This window comes from Galeopterus variegatus, unplaced genomic scaffold, assembly GCF_000696425.1.
Source record: "Galeopterus variegatus unplaced genomic scaffold, G_variegatus-3.0.2 Scaffold1405, whole genome shotgun sequence".
Taxonomy (NCBI): domain Eukaryota; kingdom Metazoa; phylum Chordata; class Mammalia; order Dermoptera; family Cynocephalidae; genus Galeopterus; species Galeopterus variegatus.
In genome coordinates, this window is record NW_007727516.1 from 97,713 (window position 1) to 124,887 (window position 27,175).

The window sequence follows — 27,175 nt, forward strand, 5'->3', positions numbered from 1 at the left end:
TTTTTTATTTCAAGACATTTTTATTCCTTTGAACTAAAAGTCTCAAAATACACAAGCTTTAAAAGATCTAATGTTATCAAACAAAATTAACTCATACCCAAGACAAAATGTATAACATCATACTAGTTTGCTAAATACAAAATTCTTGTATGACTGCCTTATTAGAATCTGGACAAAACTGTTTGCTGCCAGACAAATCACCATCATAAGTCCCAGCCATCATTTTTTTCACGTCCATAGTTCTGAAGTTCACTTAAACATACTGTTAGTAAAGCTGCCATTTTCATTTAGATACAGTTTGACTATGCAAAGTAGTTATTAAAAATTTTTTAAGTTCCATTAGCCAAAGTAATGTCTATTGAGTTCTGTAATGCACAAAGCATCAGCAATATCAATGAATGTAACTGATGAGTATTTAGGTGATACCTTGATATTTCACTTTAAATGTAAATTAACTCCCTTCAAGGGGTAAAGAAGGGGGAGTTTAATACAAAAGGCATGATAAAAATGCCTTTTTTGGGTCAAAACTATTAGTGAAGAAAGCATCTAGTTTTCCATCTGTTAAAAATTTGTATAGAAAATAGCCACAAGAGATAATTAACAAATGTATAAAAAGTGGTGCCACCTGAATGTCTTCAGTAGAAGACTGCACAAATTCATGATCTGAGCCAATTAAGACATCAAAATATAAAAGGTACCACCAGCCTGAGGTAAACGATATAAGTTTAAAACTCCCAAGTATTTGAAAGTTTAGTTACCTGCAATCAATATGCATATATTTATACTTTGTGTAAAAAAGTTTTGCTATAGATACAAAATGTGTAAATGTAGTGCACACTGATTGATAAGTAAAAAATAAAACAATGAAGCTCAAAATTGTAAGTCAGCCCTTTAAAAAAGTATATATACAAATCACAAAAAGAAAGCCCCTCTGTCTTTGGATCAGCTAAGGATTTCATTAGAAGAGGTATCAATTTCTTCACTGGGATGCTGGCTACCAGACAGGAGCTCTGGAGGCAAAAGTTTAGAATGTCCATTCTCAGTAACTCGCTGAGTATAAAACAAGATATAAGCTTGGGCCTTGCATACTTCATCCATAGTGCACATGCTTAGCTTGGAATCATTGCAGTGTACCCAGAACCCTAGAGTGAAACAAAAATAACGATGTTCATAGTATAAAGGTCATTAAGTTTCAGTGAGAGTTAAGTTGTTTCTAAAGGGAAAATAATTTAGCCAATTCGTTTTTCCTTTCTTCAATGAGAAATATAGCTTGGGCAGTATAACTCTGGAATTATCTACCTTTATTCTACAAGTAGTTTGAAGTTATAGAATCTGACCAATTAGAGTACTTGACATTCTATTTTTGGTATAAACCTACCAATTAATGCTTTTGCCACTAGTTATAAAGCATTATATTATTAAGTTATTAAATCATATTATAAAGTTAGTGTACAACTAACATTTGGTAGTTTACTGAATTAATTGCCTTAATGGATTATTTGGGCTTTTTCTTTTGGGGCAGCTGGCAGGTGTGGGGATCTGAACACTCTAACCAACTGAGCTAACCAGCAAGCCCTATGGGTGGGTGCGTGTGTTGGGGATGTGTGTCAGGGGTGTATATGTGTGGGTGGTTCATTCACTGTTCAAATATAGGTACCAGGAGGGTTTGTGTGTGTATTGGTGGTTCATTCATTGTTCAAGTGCAGGTACCAGGAGGGAAAGTAAAAAGTGAGCCCTCAATCCAATTACTTTTTAGGACTAGACAGTCCTAGAAGGATCCATGGAGACAGCAAATAAAAGGGAGTTTCGTATGCTAAACCTGAGCTCAATATTTGTTCCAAATATCTCCCAGTTCATTAGGTGCCCTGTTCATTGACAAAATTAACTGAAACCAGTAAAACACGAAACCTGCTCTTGGATGTGTGCCTTTAAGAAAAGATAACAGTCTTTCAACTTTTCATTAACAAGACTATCCTCATTATCCTATTCCTACAGCTCTTAAGTAATCAAACCTGCAGAAAATATAACTCATTTTCTGCACACACACACCCCCACCCCTTCTTTCCCCCCAACCAACAGTACTGCAGAATTATTCTTCTAGAAAAAGTGGTCAGGTGAATTTGCTTAAGATGATTTAGTGGTCAATTCAGAAACTGTAAAAGCCTGAATTCTAGCTTCCAAGTCTAATCCAAGATAAAATATTTTTTTTTCCTATCTATACCTCCTTCAGAGTTATAGCAGTAGGCAGTGTAGTGTCCTGAGCCAAATCCTTTCCCATGGTGCATTACTACAGCAGATAAGTCATAGATAAAGCATTCTGGTCTGAGGGATTTCAGGGTCTCTCTGCAGCAATAGGGCTCCATGTTTAAGATTTCCTCAAAGCCAACATGAATACCAATCTTCTCTCGGTTATTACGTCCTGACCACCTGTGAACAAACCAGAGCAGATCAACAAAATCAAGGGAAAATTACCAAGTAGTAAGTCTAGATAGTATGGAATACAAAGTATCATATATATAATAAGACCCTGTCAATGCTGATATTGCCTATAAATGGAGAGATTTAGGCTTACTGCCAAACAGGTCCAACCAAGTTTTAAAATAAGTATTTGCCTTCTGTAGTCAATTGATAATATAGGAAGAAAATTAACGTTTAGGAAAAAAATTATAGCCCTATGAGCATTTTCCCTTCTAACAGGTAAAGTCAAGGCACAAAAGAGTTTTTAATTCCTTACTGTCTTGCCACTGTATGAAGAGCTATCTCAGAAGGAAGATATCGTTTCGATTTTTCTTAGCCAGTTATGGAGGGAACAAACCACGACACCTCTAATTCCTCAGAACACTTCATAGCTCTTCAACATAACACCCATTAGTGATAGAACTCAAAGAATGCCCTTGTGCTGTCATTTTCTCAATCTGTTGGTCACGCTTCTCATTATGGATCTAAGCATGGCAAGCAATGTTTTTATCATACGCATACTGTGAGTTGGTGCTATGGGGAAAAATAATGTAACATGGTAATTCTTGCAAGAGATGATACCCGGTTTGGGATAGTACGGTACACAGACAAAAGACAGACATACACAAGAATATTGTAATAATAAAGTACTAAAACATGAGGTTCAGACAAACAATAGCAGGTAGAGAAGGGAGAGAGGAACATAAGTTTTATTTAGAAAAAAATGAAAATGCTTAGTACAATGTAAAATGGTACAGAACTAAAGATGAGCTATGTAAATTATGTCTTCTGCTGAACTAGAAGTCATATTTAAATCCCTCTGTGATTCTGTGAAATATATATTTGGTCCCCATTTAGTGACATACAGCTTCTAAAATCCCTGGAATCTCTGAAGTGATAAGAGTGTCTTGTATGCTAATGAGTTCACCACTGGCCAGCAGCCTTTAGGATGGGGGCTGGTCCTAGAAAAGACAAGTCCTGCTTAGAGGGTTGGGACATTCAGCCTCACCCCCAGCCTCTGTGGAGGGGAGAGTGCCAAGGTTAAATTGATCACCAACGGCCAATGATGTAATTGATCATGCCTTCATAAGATAGACTCCATAAAAACTGAAAAGGACAGAGTTCACGGAGCTTCCGGATAGTTGAACACGTGAAGGTCCCTGGAGGGTGGTGCACCTTTGGAGGGCATGTAAGTTCTCCTCCCCTTCCCACATGTCTCTGTCTATGCATCTCTTCCATCTGGCTGTTCACTTGTGTCCTTTAAAATATCTTTTGTTAAAAATGGGTAAATGAATGTAAGTGCAGAGTTTCCCTGAGTTCTGTGAGCTCCTCTAGCAACCTGAGGAGGGGTCATGGGAACCTCAACTTACAGTCAACTGATCATCAGAAGTTCCCCAAGCCTGGACTTACAATTGGCATCTGAAGTGGGGAGCAGTCTTGTAGGACTGAGCTGTCAACCTGTGGAATCTGACACTACCTCCAGGTAGACAGTCAGAATTGAATTGGAAGACACCCAGCTGATTGCCTGCCTGGTGGGGAGAAATCCCCACACATTTCGGTAACCAGTCACAGAAGTATTCTGTGTTGTAAGAGAAACTGAGTTTTTTCCTAATATCTCTACACCCTCACTATGGAATACATATAATACCCTGCATCCAATGCAGCTATAACTTAAGATAGAAGATCAAACACATAAAATGGGACTTGCTTAAGGTGAAAAGTTCCTATTATTTGTACTTTATAAATCTCTCTTTTGCTTTGCCATAAAATTCAAACCCTATCTAATTGTGCTAACTAAAATACTTGTAAGGTATCTAAATAGAAAACACTGTCCTACTGATGATAAATTGGGTACCCAATTTTTTATGCCGATAGAAAGACAATAAGATGATAAAGAACAAGATAACACTATACCCAGAATTCAAAATGGTTTGCTCCTAAGGGGAAGGGAAATAGGATTGGAAGGCACACAGAGGGTACATATACAGTATCACAAATGTTCGATTTCTTACCTTTCTTCAAAGGCTCCTGTGTGCCCCTCCCAATCCCATTTTTCCTTTTCCCCAGAGGTAATCACTATCCTGCATTTTACATATATATTACCCTATTTCACTTTCTATTTTAAGAATATACTCATTATTCAATAAATCTTTTTAAAATGTATATATTTAAGAATGTGAATACATACACATATACATACATGAAAAAGATGAAGGAAATGGTAACACACAAGTCTACCATTTGGATTCAAAGCAGTGAACCACAAAATGACAACACCAAAGAAGCTAACCGTCACCTCCCCATCCCAACACCTCTAGTAGGAGGCCAAACCACGCTAACCTTTGCTGAAAACAAAAAGTTCACATCCTGTCAGTAATTTTCATAACAATTATAATCATTAGTAAAGCTTGGATTGTTTCTCTAATGTTTTGGAATTAAATGTTTCTCTAATGTTAGGAATTAAATTTATTCCTAGTGTAATAACTTGTGGCTCAAGGAGATACATGACTACAATAATAGGTTCAAGTTTAACTTTAGGGATATATGAGAGATATTATAATTAGGGATGCAGAATGGATTTTTATCTTTGTTGTTGTTGCTGCTGGCAGGTATGGGGATCCACAGAGTAGAATTTTTAAAGAGAATGAGTTAGTTTCTAAACTGATGAAGAGTGAATCATCTGAAATTTAGGAATTAACACTGTTTTATTAATGCTTTGGGTTAAGATTTATTTGGCTACAAAGATAATTCATAGGATAAAGATGAACTTTGTTAAACTTTTTCCCTACTTATGTAGCTAAGTATATACTATAATGAAATTTGAATCTCTATTACAATTCATTACTTTTTCTCCTATTACTTGCTCTGTACTGATGATAAACATTTAAGTTTATTATTTTGTAGGATGTTCTCTCATTCTTAGTGAAATCTGTATTTCTCCCTGTGTGTAGGTAGTTGATAATTCATTCTAATGTACCATAATCAGCTCTTCATTTGTATTGTCTATATAGAAAAGCATTCAGATTTATTTTATATTTTGGCTTAATTTTTTTGCCCTTAATACTGAAGTATAGTACTGGTATTTGCTTTTTACAATATCACCTAGAAGGAGTGGGACTTCAAAATAAACTTGCTGGGTTTTGTTATTTCCTAAATTTAGCATACAAGTGTAATTACCAAAAGTAATTACAACAGTTTTAGCTATATACCTGCTTTTTTTTATTTTTATTTTTTACAAGGTCAGTAATAAACTATATGAATAATGTTTTTTTCTACAAAGCCACTTTAAAAATCATAACTAATACATACTTGGAGAAAAAGAAGCCTTTCCCCCAAAATTGTCCTCTAAAAATTGGGTTTTATCTTTTATGTATACTATAGGTCTTGTACTCTGGAAAATACAATAGTATTTTTTGAATGGATGAAGAGAAAGGAGAAAGATAAATGCAGTAAAGACAGCATAAACAAAGATTCTGGAATCAGAAATGGCATGAAGAGTTAAAAATGTTATAGGCAGAGACGGAAGGAGATAGAGTCAAATAGGTTTGAATTAGGGAGAACGTCAAATGCCAGATTGAAGTAGTACTCATGATTGGAATAAAATAGCAATTCTGAAGAAGAGAAGTTCTTCAACAGTTTACAGCAGCCAATTAAGTACCAATTTAAGTAACAAAAATTTAAGTCCTTTCAATTCTATCTTTACAGAATTTTATATGTATTTGTTCTCATCTCTTTAATTTCCATAGCCCTTGTTACTCTTAACCTCCTAACTAATTTCCTATTTTCCCTCCACTTGATTTTATACACAATGGCAGCACTCACCTGACTTTTCACTAAATATTTTGTTGTGTACCCTCCTACCCTCTTCATTCCTCCATGCCTTTGTTCATGTTGCTTCCTTAAGGCTAAAGTGCTCCTCCTCCTGTGTACACCCCATCCATTCACTTAGTAAATATATTTGGGCATCTACTATGTGTGGATCATGGTTTGGGGCCTTGGGATACAAGAATGAAAAAGATAAGTCGTTACTAAGCCTCTGTCTACTGGAGAGAAATTAGTAAACGAGCTACTTAATTGCAGGTAGTAGTTTTTGCCATCAAGCAAAAATAGGGTAATGTTATACTGAGGTTTGGGTGGTGCTGCTTTAAAACAGAATGGTCAGGGAAGTCCTCTCTAAAGAGATGACATATGAACTGAAACTTGAATGACATAGAGCCCCCTGTGCCATTACACATTAGAGTGGCTTTGAGAAAGTTTCAGACATTAGTCAACTCTTTCCTCCAAGTCTCTGATAAATTTCTGAATAAGTTTGTATACTCAAGTTTTTCTACTTCACCATTATTTCTGTGCGTGCCTGACTATAATCTTGAGGAAAGGATCCTACTTTATATTCCTCAAAGAAATATAGAACATCTTGCATTAAAAAGCATTCACATGATATTTGCTGACTGTACTTAGAACAACTATAATCAATATCTGAATGATGAAGTTAACAGTTATTATCTCTGGGAAGTGGGACAGAGACGAAAACATGCTGTTACGTATGAGAAACATGGTCTTAATAGTTTTCACATCATAGCACATGAAGTAACTTCTTTAGTGGGTCTCAGGTTAACACTGTTGACCCAAAGTATGAGACCACTGGCTTTGATTAATCAACAGACTTGCCAATTAATTCACCAGACTAAATATATTTCAGGGGACTAGAGTTTTGGTTTTATTTAAACTGCTTTGAATTGAATTGCTATACCCTTAATCAAATATTTTCTAAGGACAAAGCAATTGGGTTGAATACTGTAAGTTAGAGATTAAATTTAGAAATTTTAAACTTTAAATATGCCGAATATTAAACACTACAAAGCATAATTAAATTAACAAAGAATAGTATCACCTAGCAGACCAAAATGTGAGGGATCTGATTATCAGCAATGCATTCTACAAGGAAAACTAATCAGAAGGTTAGTTATTGAATACGGATGTTGTCTGCTAGTCAAGGCTAAAGACAGTGACCAGAATTTTTTTCCTTAAAAAAGGAAAAGAAAAATGAAAAAGAACAAAAAAGGAAATGTAAGTCATCTCCTATGTTAGTAGTCATCTACTATATAGCATTAAAAGCTAATGCATCACACGTGTTAAGTTTTGAAGCATTATAAACACAATCAATTATCAAGTTAGGAATGAATGTACAGGTGGTAGGCAATTGGTATTCTACTACTACTAACCTGAATCGTTTGAGGTGTAGTCTGAGAACCTGAGGTAGGTGGCATATCATAAGCTGTTTCTGGGCTTCTGTGAGTACAACTGGTTTTGAGGAAAACCTTCTACGCTTTGCTGTAATATCAAAGAAAGAATGAAAATCAAATTTAAGAATACAAGGAAAAGCTGAGTAAACTTTCTTTTTAATGCAGACATGAATTAAATATCTACTGAGTTACAGGCACTGTACTGTACTAGAAATACGGACTTGTGTTTTGCCCTCAAGTAACATCCACAATTAAAAAAAATTTTTTTTATGAGCTAGTCGAGTTAGACATGTTAACAAATAAGAACATGATTTAATAATACTCTTGCAAATAAGGTAACAGACTGAAGTACACTACTACCAGAAGCCTTTCCTCCAGGTCTACACCCCTAGATCCAGATATCTGGCTTCTGCTCAATGCCCTGTACTAACTAATCTTCCTACTTGGATTTGTCTCCTAGAACATATGATCCAAGTGTAGCTAGAGAGGGGATATCAACTCCTTGACTTAAAATTTTAAACATGTGCCTTTGTGTGTGCTAAAGCAGCTCTTCTAGGCCTGTATTTGGCAGCCCCAGTAGACACATACAAACTTGGTATAAAATCATGTTCTGTATTCATAATATTTGTCTACTCCCAAATTTGGTGATGAAAGCATCTGGGACTATTCACATTTATGACCAAGGGGAAAAAAAAATAAAACTTCAGCATAATCAATTTGATGAAGCTTTAGTTTTTCTAAAACCTTACAAATTTTAGGCTACTTATAATAGAGTTCCCATTACACAGCACTTAGAAAAAAAATGCTAGTTTAAGTCATTCTAGAAAACCATCAATTCTTTGATGCTGGAACATCCAATGAACATTTTACATTACCTTAAAAGTTTAGTATCAAAAGCCCTAGAATCATTTTTTGTGACATGGAAATTAGGGAGAATACCAGAAAATATACATGGTACTTCAAAAAGTTCATGGAAAAATAGAATTTAAATTTGAATCTTTTCATGAACTTTTCGAAGACCTCTCATTTAGTATAAACAGTAAAATGCCACGTATACATAGATAGAAGAGATAAAGACAAGGCAGATTTGCTGTGGTTTTTACACACTATTTCCTTGGAGGAAGATGCTTCTCTTTAATTGAGGTGCCTATTTCACCCCTTTCCCCCAGTGTCCTGATCTTGTGTCTACCTCTATTAGAGTGCTTATCACAGCGCCTATATGTTTCCTCTATTAGGAATGTGAGCACCTTGAAAGTGTCTTACCCTCTATCCATACCAACTAGAACAATGACTAATTAAGAAAACATAAAGGGTTTTGAATAAATCCTTGTTTTTATGAAGCCAAATCTCAACAGCAACAGTCCAGCTATATATTATTTTCTATTATATATGTATGTATATACACATATATTACTATATAGAAATGTTTTGATATGTAGCAAAAAACTCATAAAGCAAATGGTTTATTCACACCACATGACATGCTTTCCTTTTATTATTCCTCTTTGCTCCACTTATTGAATTTAAATTTCTTATTTTATGAATCCCTTCTTTCCACAACTGACAATAGGATCAAGAAAAATTTTAATGCCATCAAACAAGGCAAAACAAACACACAGTTCATAAATGCCAATTATAAAATAGAAATGCTAGGGCTGGCCAGTTAGCTCAGTTGGTTAGAGCATGATACTCATACAATGTCATCCCTGCACCAGCCAACTGCCAAAAATCAGAACAAAACAAAAAAACCCTGAAAGTAGAAATACCTAGTCTGATTTCTTCTGAAAAAAAAAAAAAAAAAAAAAAAAAAAAAATTCATTTTCATAACTACTATTTAAGGTATTAAAGGAAGCTCTTCCGGCTTCCTCTCATTTGTGTTTGTTAACCTGAGAAAATCACAGAGAATATAATGTCTATACTCACAGTTACACTGCTCACATAAGTAGATTTTTCCTTCTAAAGCTTCAGTTTCTGTAAATTTGGCCAACATTTCAGTAACCAGACACGGCTGGGAAGCAATATCTTTTCCACTGCATTGGTATCTTTCTGGAAATTCCAGTGACAGGTCCCAGAAAGGTTCTATGGTATTTGATTTGTTATCACATGCAAGACAGGTAACCTGCAAATAAAAATATTAGTTCCTCAGATTATAATACTTCCATCAAAATATTAACTCCTTTTGCTAGAGGACACTGCCAGTAAATAAGCTTTTCTCCTGAAAATGCACTATTAGAATTCTGAATAAGGGCCGACCCCGTGGCGCACTCGGGAGAGTGCAGCGCTGGGAGCGCAGCGACGCTCCCGCTGAGGGTTCGGATCCTATATAGGTTCGGATCCTATATAGGAATGGCCGGTGCACTTGCTGGCTGAGCGCGGTGCGGGTGACACCACACCAAGGGTTGCGATCCCCTTACCAGTCACGAAAAAGCCAAAAAAAAAAAAAAAAAAGAATTCTGAATAATCTGTTTTATATTCTTGTCAGGATATTTTTTTATTATTATAATTTTTGCTTCCAAAAGGTTGTCATTAAACCCAGTATGAATTGTTGGGCTCAAATACTGGGCATTCAAAAAGCTCCAAAGGCATTTGTCAAATCTAGAATTTATGTAAAAATCCAAACTGACCTCATTTAATAGATATATATTATGCGTGTGTATATATAGATATATAAATATGATATATACTTATATGCACTTAATGTATTTGTCTTTAGGCTTCAAGTTCTTCGTCTTTTTTCCTTTCTCATCTCACCCCAGCTTTTTGTCATGCCAAATTTTTTTCTCACCCCAAATTTTATAACCTATTAACCCAATTCACAGTCCTAACCATAATACAAGTAAAATGCTATTAGTACATTTTCATTATACAGATTTTCAAGCCCTACCAATTAGTAATTTGAAAAGATGATACATATAACATGAATAATGATATCATACTTCCACTTAAAGCACACCACATTAAAATCCCCATCCAAATACAGGAAACACAAAGAACATGGAGCAGTTCTAACTACTTTATATAGGCAATGTAGCAACTGGAAAGGGAATAAATACTCTAGTAAAACATTCAGCAGGATTTAATGCCAATAAACATTACACATAATTGAAGAGATCCTATGAGCTAATAATCCACACAGAATAGGAAATATTACAAGGAAGCTCTTTCATATATGCTACATTCCTGGCACAGGCACAAAGATAGAGAAGCCAGTTGTAATACAGATTTTAGATTTAACAAATTGACACAAACAACACTCCTGATTTTTAGTCTGGGGACTCAGTAGTGCAAGGGCCTGACCTTTTGAGAAGTTTCTTAAAGAAAAAAAAGCCATTCCAGCAACCAACTATCTGAATCTCCTAAGAATCAGTCTTCGAAGAGTTTATTATATGTTTAAAGGGAAAAGAAGCAAAAAGCTGGTATAACAATTTTAATTCTGGGCTGGCTGGTTAGCTCAGTTGGTTAGAGCGCAGCCTTGTAACCCCCAAAGTCACAAGTTTTGATCCCCATACTGGCCAGCCGCCAAAAAATAAAATAAAAAACAAAAAACAAAATTCAATTTAAAATTCGTTTATAAAGGAAAACACATGCACATAGCCACACTCACACTACTGGAAATATAAAATGGTAATAAAAAAAAAAAAAAAGCTTTCTGGAAAGAAATTTGTCACCAAGTATCAAAACTCCTACCCTTTGACAAAGTAATTCTACTTCTAAGATTCCATCATAAAGAAATCATCAGAACAAATATATTAATTGATCATGACATTATAATAATGGAAAAACTGGAGTCTACAAGTCAACAATAGGAGAAAGGTTTAAAAAGTTATGGTATAAACAAGTAATGGACATTGATATGTTTCAAAATAAAATGAGTGATCAAATATTTTTGATGACTATGGAAAATCCTTACAATATTAAATGGAAAAAGCAGGTAAAGGCAAAATGACCAATTATGGAGGAACTATGTACATATATGTAGGAGAAAAGAAAGACTGAAGGAAAACATACCAAAATATTAATAGTTTTATCTATGGATTATGGGGTTATGGGATTAGGAAATGATTTTTCTTCTCTTCTGTATAGATTTCCTGTATTATATGAGAAGGGTCTTCAGAAAGTTCGTGGAAAGTCTTATGTTTCAATTCCATTTTTCCACGAACTTTCTGAAGTACCCTTGTATAGGTTTTCTACAACTATATATTGCACTTATAGTGCACTTTAAAACCTTTGCACAGAAAAGATAGACATGCTAAAGATGGTAGGAAAAATAAAATTGTGTGTGACACAAGAAGTACAGCTCTTATTTGCTAATTGACACAATGTAGAATCTTCACATTTCTGAAACAATGACAGAAATAAACTTCATAGATGTTCCTTAAGAAGAGTTATATCTGAAATATTTATGTAACATTTTAGAAAAGTATGCTATAGAGACAAAATGTGGTATTAATACAATGAAAGCTGAACTGAAGAACAGAGGCAAGTGTGCAGGGGAAAGGAAATGACTAAAAGCCTAATTGCCTCAACTAAAATTTTTTTAAAAACAATGTGCAATGGGAAAATAGAGAGCCTCATGTCTTGTAATAGTTCACCAACAAGTCTACTCACTAAAGAGAACCATTAATGAGATGGAAGATCCTGGTTTTGTAGTCCACCTTCTCACAACAAAGGAAACTTTTGTGCATAATTGAAATAAAGGACAGCCATTTAGGATTATTCCAAATGAAATCACATTCGTTTACCTTAAAATTTCTCTACCTACTTGTTAAAGCTTTTGGATTTGGACCCTCTGACTTCATAGGAAGTCCTCCAGTTCTACTTCTTGGTCCCCGAAATTGCTTAAGTGTGCACCATATCCATTTTCAGTACAGCATCATCTTCAAATTTGTTCCCTCTGAGATTAAAACTACCTCTTCTCAATCCCAAAGAGAAGAGAAGAATGTAATATTAATCTAGAAAGCTCTGTGTCCTGATTCCCTCCCTTCCTCCCGAAAAAAGATTTTGACATCATGGATGAAAAACTATTTCCAATGATTCATGAAGAAAAGAATTGTAAATGAGTGAGCTGAGTTCTTTATACACATTTATAAAAGCAATCTATTTTGACCTGAAAACAGCATAATAGCTCCAACATACTAGATGTACATAAAATATGTTTTTAGGCTTCACTTTATGAATTACCCAAGATGAAAAGACTTTTAAAACTCCATACCTGACTAAGAAGTTGTCCAAGAAAAATGTTATTTACAACATTTAGAACTTGTTTGATAAGTTTCCTTTGAGAAGTAGGGATAAGAGCCTGTAAGCTGGTACCAGTTGTCTCTAGTTCATGTTGTACTTTATCCAAAAGTTCACAAAGAAATTCCTGAGCATCTTGTTGGGCATAACCACGAAAAGCAGGAATCAGTCTCCACACTGAGTGCAGCATGGCAAATGGTGACACCAAGGCCCACTTTCCAGACCACATGATTTGGAACAAAGTATGCAATTCATGACAAAGAGAAATGTATTGTGAACTTGGCTCCCTTGGCTGAATAAGTTCCATCTTTCTACTTTTTGATGCTCCACCACTTAGTCCTGAAGATAAACTTAGATGTCTGGAGCAAACAAAGCCTATATCTTTTTCTTGGCATTCATTCATTTGATGTACTACTGTATTCATGACTGGTGGATGCTTGTAAGAAGATCTTGTCTTATCACTAGCAGTCACAGCCAGCCATCGGTTCAAATCAAGCTTTAAAAAACATTGTCGAAAAATAAGCAAATGACTCAACACTTGAAGAACAGAATTCATATAGCAAGTATTTCCCAAATTTCTCAATCCTGTTACACCAGGAGTTATTACTGTCCTTCGTTTAACTGAGGAGTCACTGACTTTTTTAAATTTTACATCTTCTGAGGTAGATACTACTTTATCTTTTGCCGGTGATGCTGCAGTTTGTGGTGGTACTTGAACAGGAACTATTTCTGTTGCAGGGGACTGAGCTAGACCTTGCAAACGTAAACTCTTTCTTGGAGGCATACTTTCCAATTCTGCTCTTACTTGATACTCTAATTCTTGCCGTCTTTTCTTCACTTCTCTTTTTGCTATTATTTTTTCCTGAAATTGTTCTTCTTGTCTTTTTCTTCCAATGGGTGATTGTTCCAACCAAGTTCGAAAGATTTTACCCATTAGCATCCTTCTCCTGTGCCAAAGAGCAGTATACATTTGATCTTCATTTTGAAGCAGAGATTGGGCACAATCACGTAAGAAATAAGAATCATCACTTGTATCCACAGACCGTAAAACCATTCCACTACGAGTACTGCAGTGATAATTTTGACTTTTTATTGCACTTAACATATTTCGTAGTAACTTCAGGTCTCCAGCTGCATTATCATTAAGAACATAATCATCACAAAGGTAACAGAAAACATACATCTCATTCACCTCCAATGCAACAGGATGGCTGCTTTCCTGAAAGTGCTTGAGTGCATGCTCTTCAATATATCTTCCACAGGCAACATGGGAACAGCTAAGGCAAGCCCAAATAGACTCAGTCGTATTACAGTCCACACAGTGCCATTTCTGAGGGTCGAGGATGGAATGTTCTTGAGCAAGCCTCAACTGCCCAATGTGTTTGCACTTATCCATTGTTAACATTTATTTAGTCTAGCTGAGAAACACATAATCCAAACAAATCTCTGTTCACAACACTTGAAGTATCTGAAAACTAAGCAGAACAATGTCAGTTTTTAATAAAATAAAAACAATATACCAGTATTTTTTTTAACAAGGTATTTTCCCAAGAATGATATTGTAAATTTGCTCCTTCTCCTCCCAGTTTCTAGGCTGTTTGTCATAACATAGGCAGTTGTCATTTTTTCCTTGCTCTAAGACTTCTCTTATCTCTCTTTCACCTTGCTCTGGAAGAACACACTTTATTTTTTCTGAGTCCTTTTTAAAAATTAAAAAAAAGTTTCCTGCCACCATCTAGTGGTGAAAAATTGGTGACCACTTTTCACTGAAAAAGAATAAAATTTATCCTTTCTACCCAATAGGCTAAAGGCAGTTTCCACAACTGCATTCCTTTTCTTAAAAATTGGGGCTGACAAGACTCAAATATATCTTGTTAATATGTTAATATTTGCAAGCATTCTGAGCCCTATGTGGAATTACTGAAACATAATCATATGTGGAATTACTAATGTGGAATTATTAAAGCATGTATTCTGAGACAGAAAAATACAGGTTTGAATTATACCTCTGCCACATACTACTAGATATATGATTTTTAGCAAATGTTTTAACTTCCCTAACCATCATCTGTAAAAGAGGGAAAACCATACCAACTTCAACTGAATTGCTAAAGGATTGAGAGAGATAACAAAATATTTATCTGAAACATGGTAAATGCTCAATAATTGGTGGCTATAGTGAACAAACCTTGATATTCTATTTAAGTAAATGATATTAAATATTCTACTTAATTACCATTAAACCTAGTTTTCCATTTAGTAAATCAATAATTACCTTTAATTCATGGCTCTATTTCATACTCTGACTTGACAGACCTGACAGTTTGCCTTAGGGAAAGAGAAGACAATGTGCTTTTGGGTTTGAATACTCTCAGGAATGTATAAGGATGCATAAGCAACTAGAAAGAAAAGAGGAAGAGTATGAAGTAGATGGCAATATAATAAACTCTGACATTTTAACAAGCCTAAGCATATCTGAAATTATAAGCTTATTCTTTAAAAAAAGAGAAGCCTATGTGACTTTTGACCCAGAACTTTCTCCTTTATCAGTTAAAGTTAGGAATACTTCTAAAGATACTTAAAAATAATGAACAGAAATCTATTTAAAAACATTGTCACTGATTTAGCATAAATTGAACACAAATTTCAGGATGCAGGTGGGCACCTAGTTACAGAACACTGATAACATTGTAACATGACTGATGCTTTGAATTTTGAGGGCAGTAAGACTATGAATTTCAATAGTAGCTGCAGGTGTCACCTCCAGGACCCTAGGAAAACTGCAAAGACAAAGTTGTTTTTGGTTCCCTCCCACCTCTTTTTGTAAAATCTCCTAGTAATCCGAGCCCCTCATTCCTTAACTTTTAAATATCAGGTATCCTGAACACAGACTTAGGACTGACCAGTCCCAACCCTCACATGCACACACATTTGAAGTGCACATTTTGTTTTATTTTACTTTTAGAAATGGGGTCTTGCTATGTTGTCAAGGCTGAAGTGCAGTGGCTATTCACAGGTGTGATCCCACTACTGATCAGTATGGGAGTTTCGACCTGGGTCAGTTCATACCTCCTTAGGCAACCTGGTGCTCCCCTGCTCCCAGGTGGTCACCACAGTGAGGCCCAACTTAGTACGGACACCTGAATGGCATAGCACACTACAGCCCAGAACTCCTGGGCTCGAGCAGTCCTCCAGCCTCAGCCTCTCAAGTAGCTGGGACTACCAGCATGTACCACTGTGTCTAGCTTCAAGTGCACATTTTAAATTTGTTTCTATTCCTTCAAAATTTCCTGAGGTCTAAAATCTGGTTGAAGACACAGAAAGAGAAATATTTCATGTCCTTACTCATAAGTGGGAGCTAATAAATAAATAAGAAAGAAAGAAAAAGACAACAATCACAATAATACATTCAACATTCAGAAGGAGAGAATAGAACTACAGTTACTTAAAGTGGTAAGGGGGAGGGGTCTTAATGAGAAATTGGTTAATGGACACAAAGTGTGATTATGTATTATAATGAATAAGTTAACTATCCTGATTTGACTACCACATACGGTACACAAATACTGATTGTCAACTTTGTACTCCACAAATACATATAATCAATTATGTTTCAATAAAAAAAGAAAAGAAACTCTGCTTGAATATAGTATTTTATTAGAACTCCTAGGACTCAACAATAGTTGCTAATAGCAAAATTGAGATATCTGTGATTAATATACTCCATCATTCTATATCTTTCCAGGTACTAAGGCAAAAACCCTGGAGTCATCTTTGATTCCTCTTTCTTTCTCCACACCAATACTTGAGGAAAAAGGGTTGGCTCTACCTGCAAAATATATCTAGAATCTGACTACTCATTACCTCTGCTGCCACCAACCTGGTCTAAGCCACAGTCAAGTCTCTCCTGGATTACTGAAGTAAGGCTCCTAGATGGTCTCCCCACTCTACCCTACTGCACCAAAAGTTTACTCTCAACATATAGTAGCACAGTCTCCCTTTAGACCTAGGCAACCAGGGCCTAGACTTAGGGGATCCTTTCTCTATCCCAAATCAGCAGGGCCAAGGGGATGTGGCCACCTGGAACCTGCACAAACATATCCCCCTCCTAACTCCCTTTTCTAGACCCACTTGCTGGTATGTAGGACTCAGAATTACTTGCCCCAATCATCCCCAAGCTTGCTCCTAGGGCCTATGGACAATATAAAAGCTCCTGAAAAGTTTTGTAGGGGAGAATGACATGATCATCTGCAGGTTACAGAGGAATCTGAATGGTAAACAGATCTGGAGGAGAGTTAAGTGATTAAGAGGGATAATAAGGAAATTAAAGCCATAGCAGTGTAGCAGTTTTGAGGAAGGGCAGAGGTAGAATTAGTGCTTAACAAACATTGGCTGAGATAACTGATTCAATTTGGAGGTTAAGGGAAGAATCTAGGGCTCCCTTCTACCTACTTTTACTCAAAACAAATCAGATAAAAAACACAAGAATTCAGTTAAACATACGTTTCTGGCAAATCAAAGACAATACTGATTAGTTCAACATTCTTGCAAAGATGAAGAGGGAAATGCTACTTATTTACACTCAAGGAAAATTATTTCATTGTAAAATTTTAAAAAGGTGCAATGGGTTAACACCTTGCACAACATTCAGAACAAAAAAGCACAATAGAGAAAAGCCCAGAAATATATATATATATATATTTATTCTAGGGTTATCTTTGGGTAATGGGACTGCAAATTATTGTATATTCTTTTTATTAACCCACACTTTCACATTTCTTAAAAATAACATTATATAATAAGTTTTATGTAAAAATAGCTAAAAAAGATAGTGTTATGTATGTGTGAAATTATACATTAGCCTCTTTACTCCCTTCTCGTCTATTCTTTGGTTACAAGGAATTTGCCTATTTAATTGCTGCTGTTACTAGAAAATCCATTTAGATGATGGCAAGTCCTTGACCTTCAACAGGAAATGGCATGTATAATTGAACATATGATTTTATTCAATGCAAAACTGTGAAAAGGGTGAAATCTTGATCAGATGTCATCTCTCTGAGGAGAGGTATCAGAGCAAAATGTTTAGAGCATGCACACTCTAGAATCCAAATGCCTGAGTTTAAAGCCTTAGCAATATTTACTATGTGACCAAAGACAAATTATTTATGCTCTACACACCTCAGTTTTCTTATCTGCAAAATAACAGTGGTAATAATACCAATAGGATTGTTGAGGGAATTAACTTAGAACAATTCCTGGCACTTAACATGGCCCTCAGTATATCTTACCTGCCAATATTAATAAAATAATAATTATTATAAATGCTAGTTTCCTTTTAGTTGATCACTTTTAGCCAGGGGTTTGTTCTTCTCAGCCAAATATATACTAAGCCCAACTAAGGTGTTAACTGATAATCAAGATGTTAGCTGAGAACTAAGGTCTGACCTCTCCCAGGAGTATTTGCATTTTAAAAGGGGGTCTCTCAAAGATAAAATCTTTTTAAAAATCCAAAGACGTGAAACCAGAATGGTAGAATGACAGATCATGAGATTAATATTTTAGGGCAGGGGGCCCACTTACCCTGTCTCCTTATGAAAGAAACCAGTAGGGGGTAGATGATCTAGGGAAGAGCAGGGAGCAAAGCAAGAGCTACAGAGCCAAGCTCCTGCTCCCAGAGATCTCCAGTTTGCCCTCCTGCCTGTAGCCAAAGCTCAGAGACTTTTTACCAGGGTATCCCCAAAGGGGCCTCATCACACAAAGATCTAAAAGCTTTGAGGAAAAGAAAGGAGGATGGGGGTATTTTCTTGACACTTCCTATTTTCCTCTACTGGGTTCAGAGCACTTCTTTTCATTTGCTAATCCTCTGCTGTGAAGCTGTGTATTAACTATTTGGCTCCAGCAGATTGGATATATGATTTTTGGCAGTAAATTCATTTTAAAGAGATATGACATGACAAAAACATTTTTATACGCCCCCATGCAGATTCTGATAAAATACTAGCTGTACCTATATAGTCGTACCGTACAAATAGTTAAGATGTTTTGAATGAAATAATTTATACAAGGATTAAAATGATCTGTAGTATCATTCCCATACATTTAAAAAACGTTTCACACTTGAAATTCAAATAATAGCTATGAAATGGCTTTTTTTTAAAACCAAGTACGCTATCTTTAAAGACAGATGTATTTACAAATATTCTAAAAGCTTCTTTTGTTACTCTTTAGTGCTTAAAGAGAATAAAAATTTAAATTTGTTCGAAGACAACCATTCAAGCTATTAAAACTTTTCATACATATATAATTGAGCATGCATTTTTATTTTTAAAATTTTCTTCCACAAATCTTTAGTTTAAGAAAATAACTGTATTTGACATATTGAGAGTTAATTTTATATAGATAGAATCAGCATATCATTAAACTATTTATAAAACAGAAAGCTAAAATAACTAGAAGAAAAATAAAATGTAAGATCCTATAAGATATGGTATTTTTAATTAAAGGCTTATATTGCACCCAAAAAGTCAAATAAGATCACAGCAAAATACTTGTTACAGTTCAACAGCATGAAACTGCTTATACTTACCACACAGTGAGGACCCTCTGAAATTTTCATTTATTCAAATTACAGCCCTTTGCAACATATGATCCAGCTTTTTAAGCATGTAGTAAATTACCTTTCTGATCTACTTTAATAGCTCTTCAAACCTCTTCTCATAATGAACTCATTCTATAGAGGTTCCAGCAGAAGTTCAATGATCAGTTCTAGATAGTTAAGGCTAAGGATGGTCTTGGTAGTCAGCTAACTTTTCTGAACCAGTCTCAGGCACAACTCATACTCAGCTATCTATATATCTTGACTTCACAGAATTAGCTTCTTCTCAAATATTCTCTTATTAATGATACTACAGTATCATTCAACTACCCAGGCTAGAAATCATAAGAGGTTTTTTTATTTTGTTTTTTTTTTCTACTCTCTCATCATCTCCACTCCTGTATTCAATTAGTTAGCTATGCATACAGAGTTATTACTCCTTAAGTATTCCTTTCCATTTCCACAGCTATCATTCTCACTATGGATTTTATTAATATCATTCCTGAAGCACAGCAGTAACCTCCAAACTGGTCCCACATCATTAGGACTCTCACTTACCTCCATACTATCCCACTAAATTAATCTTCAAGTTTGCTTTAAGCCTTCAACACTTGTACTTAAAATCTTCCAATGGTTCCCCACAGTCCAGTAAAGCAGTGGCTTTTGAACTGAGACTAAAAATTTTCACATCATGCCCCAGTAAATAGGTGTATACACATAACATACAACTCTGGAACAAAAGTTTCAAAAACAAACCTTTTAAGAATAATGTGTTCAGATATTTCCTATTCTGTTTCATTTTTTAAAAAATGCTGGTCATGACTCACTAAACTGATTTTATAATAGCAGTTTGACAAATACTGCAATAAAAAAAATACATTTGTCAGTCTTCCAAAATTCTCCACAATCAGATTCTAATCTATCCTCTATGCCTTATTTAATTACTCTTCTACCTGTCATGTGTACTCCCAAAGAGTCACTCCCAGCTAATTTCCAGAATTTATATTTTGTCAGGCCAAACTCCTTCATAAAGTCTTCCCACTCAAAAATAATCTCTTCTGGGCCGGCCCAGTGGCACACTGGAGAGTGTGCCGCTTGGGAGCGTGGCGGCGCTCCCGCCGAGGGTTTGGATCCCACATACAGACCGGTTCCCGCTCACTGGCTGAGTGCGGTGCGGGCGCAACACTGAGGGTTGCGATCCCGTTGCCGGTCAGTAAAAAAGACAAAAAGGAAAAAAAAAAATCTCTTCTCCTCTAACTTCCTAAAGGACTTGGGTTGTGCCACTGTATGTCACTTGCCAAATGGGAATCCTTATGTTTATGGACATCCCAAACATCTTATTACCTAAATAAAAAAAATCTCTATAGGCTTTATGAAGATCCTATATAGGTGTATAGCCATATTGTTTCAGGCTACCAAATTCTTGGAGGACTCAGTCAACTAGTACTAAATGCAGGTCTAACTTCATCCTTTTTATGAGATTTGATTCAGAGGTTGAAAATAGGAAGTCATTGATCACTGATGACCAAAACTGCCCCCCATTCTCAACCAAGTGGCTATTTTTTCCATGATCAGTCAAGGCAGTTTCCTGATTACTTTGTAATATTATCTTACTTTGTCTATCCTTAACCAGAGCCAACTATGTGCCATATCCCATGCTATATACTTTCACATACCCAAAATAGATTTTACACAAAAGCAAACAGAGACCTCTTTTCCCAACCCTAATTGGGTTATTTTAAATTTTAGTATGATATATACTGAACCTTTAAATAAATATTTGTGTTCTAAATAAGTATTACTGACAGCTACAAGAATCACTAAAAAATTGGAACAGATAACTATTTTTACATCAATGGGCTGGCTGGTTAGCTCAGTTGGATAGAGTGCAGCCTTCTAACACCAAGGTCACAGGTTCAGACGCCTGTACTGGCCAGCTGCCAAAAAAACAACCAACCAAACAAAAAAAAAGCCAAAAAAACAAAAACAAACCACACAGTAAAAATGTTGGTTGAACATTATGTTTAACTGGGTGGTTACCTCAGTTGGTTAGAGCACAGCCTTATAACACCATGGTCTAGGGGTTCAGATCCCTGTACTGGCCAGCCACAAAATAAATAAATAACATTCTACTGTAAATTTTAGTAATCTTCAACATAATAATCTTTTCAGCAGGCAACTCCTTTTCTACCTCAGTGTAAGAAAAAACTTAGGAAAAAAGCAAGGAAAAGTACAATATAGTTATAAGCTTTGGAAGTTCCTACAAGAGTATGGTGCCAAGGGTCAAGAGTGTTTTTTTTTTTTTGGTTGTTTTTTTTTTAGTGGCTGGCTGGTATAAGATTGAACCCTGGATCTTGGCATTACCAGCACCACGCTCTAACCAACTGAGCTGTCCAGCCAACAGTATGTTCTAATCAGTGCAATTATTAGCTCAATTTTCAGATTCTTTCCTTTGAAAAATGTTTTTTTTTTTTTGTCTTTTTCCATGTCCGGCAACGGACCTCAACCCTCAGTGTCGCGCCCGTACCGGACCGGGACCGGCAACGGGATCGCAACCCTCGGTGCTGCGCCCGCCCCTCGCTCAGCCAGTGAGCGGGAACCGGTCTGTATATGGGATCCGAACCCTCGGCGGGAGCGCCGCTGCGCTCCCAAGCGGCGCACTGTAGCAGTGCGCCACCAGGCCGGCCCTGAAAAATGTTTTAATGAAAGTCAGGAAGTTCCCATGAAAAATAAATGCACACGAAAAGTAGCCAAACTAAATTACTGTTTAATAAAATGACAGAATGAGGGAAATGGCTACTATGCATTCCTAAAAAGAGTTAATCTATGTTAAAATCTGAATAGATGCTAAACATTTTCATGCTCTATTAGGAAGCTTCCTTCTCTCATAGCTCATATTTGACTCAGTCAAATAATCATCATATAACATTAATTTTTATATAGTTCTTAGTGTCTTATAACATAGGCACAACTTCCCAATTATTAAAAGACTATTTAAAGTCTTGAAGGACCAAAAGATAAATCTAACCTCCTTAACATGCCATCTAGTAGCCTTCAAATTGTAGCACAATATATACTTTTCTACTCTCAGCTATGATTAGCTACTTCTCACACATCTTTCATTAAAGTGTTTTTACATACAAATGACCAGATTGTGAATAAGTTTAATTTTTTTTAACTTTTCATAAGTATGATATGAACTACTGTTTCATAGGAAATGGGCATGCACATTTTATATGAAAACACATAAATTCTATACTAATTAAAGAAAAAAACATAAGTGCCACTGAGCATAAAGAATAAATGGTTAGCTCAGTTGGTTAGAGTGTAGTACTGATAACACCAAGGTCCAGGGTTTGATTCCCATACTGTCCAGCCGCCAAAATAAAAAAAGAATGTTTAAGTAAAATTGTGTCACAGTGATCTTTATCTCATTAAAGAAAATCCTCCTGAGACTTCCCAAAGGGATGGACATTAAAGTAGACATGTGTTGATTCCTTATTTTAATGAAGAAATTTTATAATAAAACATTTTCCTCTTAACTATAATATAACCTAAATAGATTTGTTATTTTCATAATAAAAGATAGGAAGAAATGGTAATTTCAGCAGGAAGCAGGGCTTAGGAATTACTAACCACCACAATCTTTACATGCATTTGGATAAGAATGAAAATAGCTTTATCCATAGTTGGTAGTAATTAGGGTAAACCATACCCACACCTCATAAGCAGTTTTCAATTTTCCATTTACTCCATGGAACCACCATAGTACCCTATCCTCTTAAGAGATGTTTGTAAAACGCGAAGGGTCAAGCACAGTGCTTGGTACACAGAAAGGGATTCAATGTTTCTGAATGAACAAATTATTGAATGAATGAACACAACAGGATCTCAAACTCTCCCTGCTCCCATTTAGGTATGCTATTATGCCTCTTATGTGCCGTGGCCCCTCTCCATCTCAATCATGATGTATTTCCTTTCCTTTATCCCTAGAAAGGCTCTGGTTATTCTTTCTTCCTTTAGAGATGTAGAATCTATAATTACCCTGATCTCGCTTGAGACTCCTCATTAAACAATAAAGGATACCCCTTTTCCATGGGCCTTCCTCATGTCTCTAACATGCCTTTCCCAAAGCACAGAGATTGAATCTAGTTGAAGATGTAAGGGCCGGCCCGTGGCTCACTCGGTAGAGTGCGGTGCTGATAACACCAAGGCCCCGGGTTCAGATCCTATATAGGGATGGCCGGTTTGCTCACTGGCTGAGCGTGGTGCTGACAACACCAAGACAAATTATTGAATGAATGAACACAACAGGATCTCAAACTCTCCCTGCTCCCATTTAGGTATGCTATTATGCCTCTTATGTGCCGTGGCCCCTCTCCATCTCAATCATGATGTATTTCCTTTCCTTTATCCCTAGAAAGGCTCTGGTTATTCTTTCTTCCTTTAGAGATGTAGAATCTATAATTACCCTGATCTCGCTTGAGACTCCTCATTAAACAATAAAGGATACCCCTTTTCCATGGGCCTTCCTCATGTCTCTAACATGCCTTTCCCAAAGCACAGAGATTGAATCTAGTTGAAGATGTAAGGGCCGGCCCGTGGCTCACTCGGTAGAGTGCGGTGCTGATAACACCAAGGCCCCGGGTTCAGATCCTATATAGGGATGGCCGGTTTGCTCACTGGCTGAGTGTGGTGCTGACAACACCAGGCCAAGGGTTGAGATCCCCTTACTGGTCATCTTTTAAAAAAAAAAAAGAAGATGTAAGATAAAGCTCCTGGAAAGCGAGTTCTGCCTCCAGGTTATTCAAATTCCTCACCTCCATCCTACTTACAAGTAATTAATTCATGGGCAATATTGTTCCAAAATATTTATAACTGGTATCTCACCAACATATTTATACATCAACCTACTGCAGCTAATTTCATAACAATGAGGAAAAACATTCAGAAAAATACCGAGTATTCTACGGATCTAATAAATTGAGTTCAAATACTTTGTATATAAAATGCTCAGACTCTTCAATCTATCACTCAAGTACATCCATGAATTGTCCTAACAAGTATATTTTTAGACTATAAATTAGCTTTTCCTATGACACGTAAAACTCCATTAAAATTTTATGGTGTCTGAAATTTCTGTGAATATTAGTTGTACTTTTTACGATAATCTTTTTGCCAGAAAGCCAGTATTTGTAGAATCCTCATATACTTTAGTTACTTGTCATCTATTTAGGCTGGGCCTAATGGCAAAACTGTCCCCCATTACTGAATCTAGAGAATGATTTGGGCACACAATTTATACCTATCTTGATTAGACTCTCTATCTTCTCTAATTTCTCTCAACTAGACAAGTCCATTAGAATATGGCACCCGCGTTTGTTCTGCCTAACACTGCAGGAAGGAGAAAAACTTCAAAGCTCTTTTTTTCTGCTACCAAGAAGCTAAAATGGTGTTTTTCTCTGCACCTCTACAATTTAGAATCCCAATTCAACAAACATTCACAGGGTTTTTTCCTCCATGTTAAGCAGTTAGTCAGTTGCTAGAAATATAAAAATAAAATACTCGTACGGACAGACAGACTCTACCCTCAAATAACTCAATGAGCAGAAAATTCTCTTATGTACCACCGAAATGCTATAGTGCCCAATAAGATTCAAATGTGTAGAGGAAAAGTTTGGTACATTGTATATATGATACTTATTTCTTTTTTGTTGCACGCACGCACACACACACACACACACACACACAAAGGAAAAAGGGAAAAAGACAATTACTTAGAAACTATTTAAAATACTTAATCCAAATCTTCAGCAGATTTTCCATTCAAAAGGTGTATCACTGTATATTATACTAAATGCTGAATCACTTAAATTTAAGATAAAAAATCTCCAGCAATTAATATTTTGGAAGAAAAACAAGACTTGATGCACAATCAAAATAGCCAAAACATTTCAACTTTCTAAACTGTACACATTGAACTATTTGTTCAATATCAGAATAGCTCTAAGTTTCGATTTGGATAGACTACAATAAATACTAGAAAGATTTGACATCCACTGCAGAATTAATGGCTGGTACACACAAAAAGCGAGAGAAACCCTAGTGGGGAGAGAAAACTTGAATGTGCCAAAATATGTAACACGCTTTCAAATCCTCTGAGACGCTCAATTAAGGATAAAATAAAGTTTCAAGGATACAAAGTTTCACCTCTTTCAAGACAACTGAATATTGAATCTCATTGAGATTATTAAATATTCTATAAACATATGCTTGACTCCTGTTTGGCTTTGTGAATCGGATCACAGTGAACAGCCAATTCTTTTTCCTTGTTTACACCAAATGCTGGTTTTTTGAAGACAACTCAAAATGGAATTCCAAGCCCCAAATGTTACCACCCCTACTTTTACCCCACAGGCAGCTACTTAACAGATAATAAGGAATTCAAGTGTAGGGCCTGAAGGTTGTATTTCCATGCTAATTTCACAACCCGTTACTTGAAAGATGTAACAATTAAGGTTTGAAAGGGGGAGAGGGGGTTTTCAGGAAAAAAGTGAACCTCCCAAGAGTTACATTTTTTTTTCCTTCTAATATGAAAACTGCAAGAAATTATCCAGTTACAACAGTAGAACTTAAAACAGCTCAAACTTGCAGCTGAAACAATTACTGTGTTTCACTTTCTTTTGGGGGGCAGGGGAGTCCTACCTTCTCTTAAACTTCAAAAATCATCCTGTCACCCCCGCCACCCACACACACATTTACATGTTTCTTATGCCCCCCAAATGAGTTCAGCCTATTAGCATTCCTTCCCCTCGAAGGCCAGCGGGAATGCTTTTAGGAAGCTGGTATTCAAAAACTGGAAGTGTCTTTAAGTGGCAGCAGGTGCCGGCAGCGCTGCGACCCGATCGATGGAGTGAAGGCAAGACTCGGAGAAGCACATTCCTCCTAAACGGAGGACTGGAGCCGCCCTCCCAAAGCACCCCAGGGGCTTCGAGCATCACTTCGCGGCAGTCAGAGCCGCAGGCAGGATGCGACTTTATCTCGACAGTGCCTGCTCCACACAACGCCCCAGCCCTCACTAGATCCGCTATCGCGCCTCAACGCTCCGGCCAGCAGTCAGGGCACAACTCCCAGCCGCACCCCCGTGAGTGCTGCAGTCTCGGCCCTCCTCCCCGCAGCGCGTCCCCCTACCGCCCGGGGCCCCTGGCCACAGGGGACGCGACTCCTCGCAGCACACCTCCCGGCATTCGCGAGGTGGTCACCAGGACACCGGCCGGAGCATCCCACGACCCACCGAAACTTCCCAGGGGCGTCAATTCTAAATTCGCCGGACCCGCCGCCGCCGCCTCCTCCGCGCGCCCCTCGGCTCACTCCTCTCCGTCCGTCCACAGCCCCCTCTCCCCCTCAGGACCCCCGGCGCGGTGGGAAAAAAACGCCGCCAGGTGCCTCCCGACCCCCGGGGGCTCCAGTCGGACGTCCGCTCACAGGGAGCCCTGCTCGGCCAACTGCCGCAGCCGCGCGCACCCCTCACGGTCACTCACCAGCCCGCGCCGGAGCGGCCATCTTAGCGCTCCCCGCCTGGACCCCAGTCCCCCAGTTCGGCGGCGGCGGCGGCGGCAGCAGCCCAGTCCGACGGTTACGT

At 36.9% G+C, this 27,175-nt stretch overlaps 1 protein-coding gene across 1 annotated transcript; it reads right to left on the reverse strand.

Annotated features, from left to right (window-relative positions):
* Positions 1 to 541: 541 nt before the first annotated feature.
* USP44 (ubiquitin specific peptidase 44) lies at positions 542 to 27,128 on the reverse strand. Its single transcript, XM_008576802.1, has 6 exons — positions 27,075 to 27,128; positions 12,913 to 14,413; positions 9,624 to 9,819; positions 7,680 to 7,788; positions 2,222 to 2,427; positions 542 to 1,142 (listed from the first exon to the last, which is right to left on the reverse strand). The coding sequence occupies exons 2-6, from the start codon at positions 14,341 to 14,343 to the stop codon at positions 943 to 945; spliced, it is 2,142 nt and encodes a 713-aa protein (XP_008575024.1). The 5' UTR covers positions 14,344 to 14,413; positions 27,075 to 27,128; the 3' UTR covers positions 542 to 942.
* Between the last annotated feature and the right edge of the window lie 47 nt (positions 27,129 to 27,175).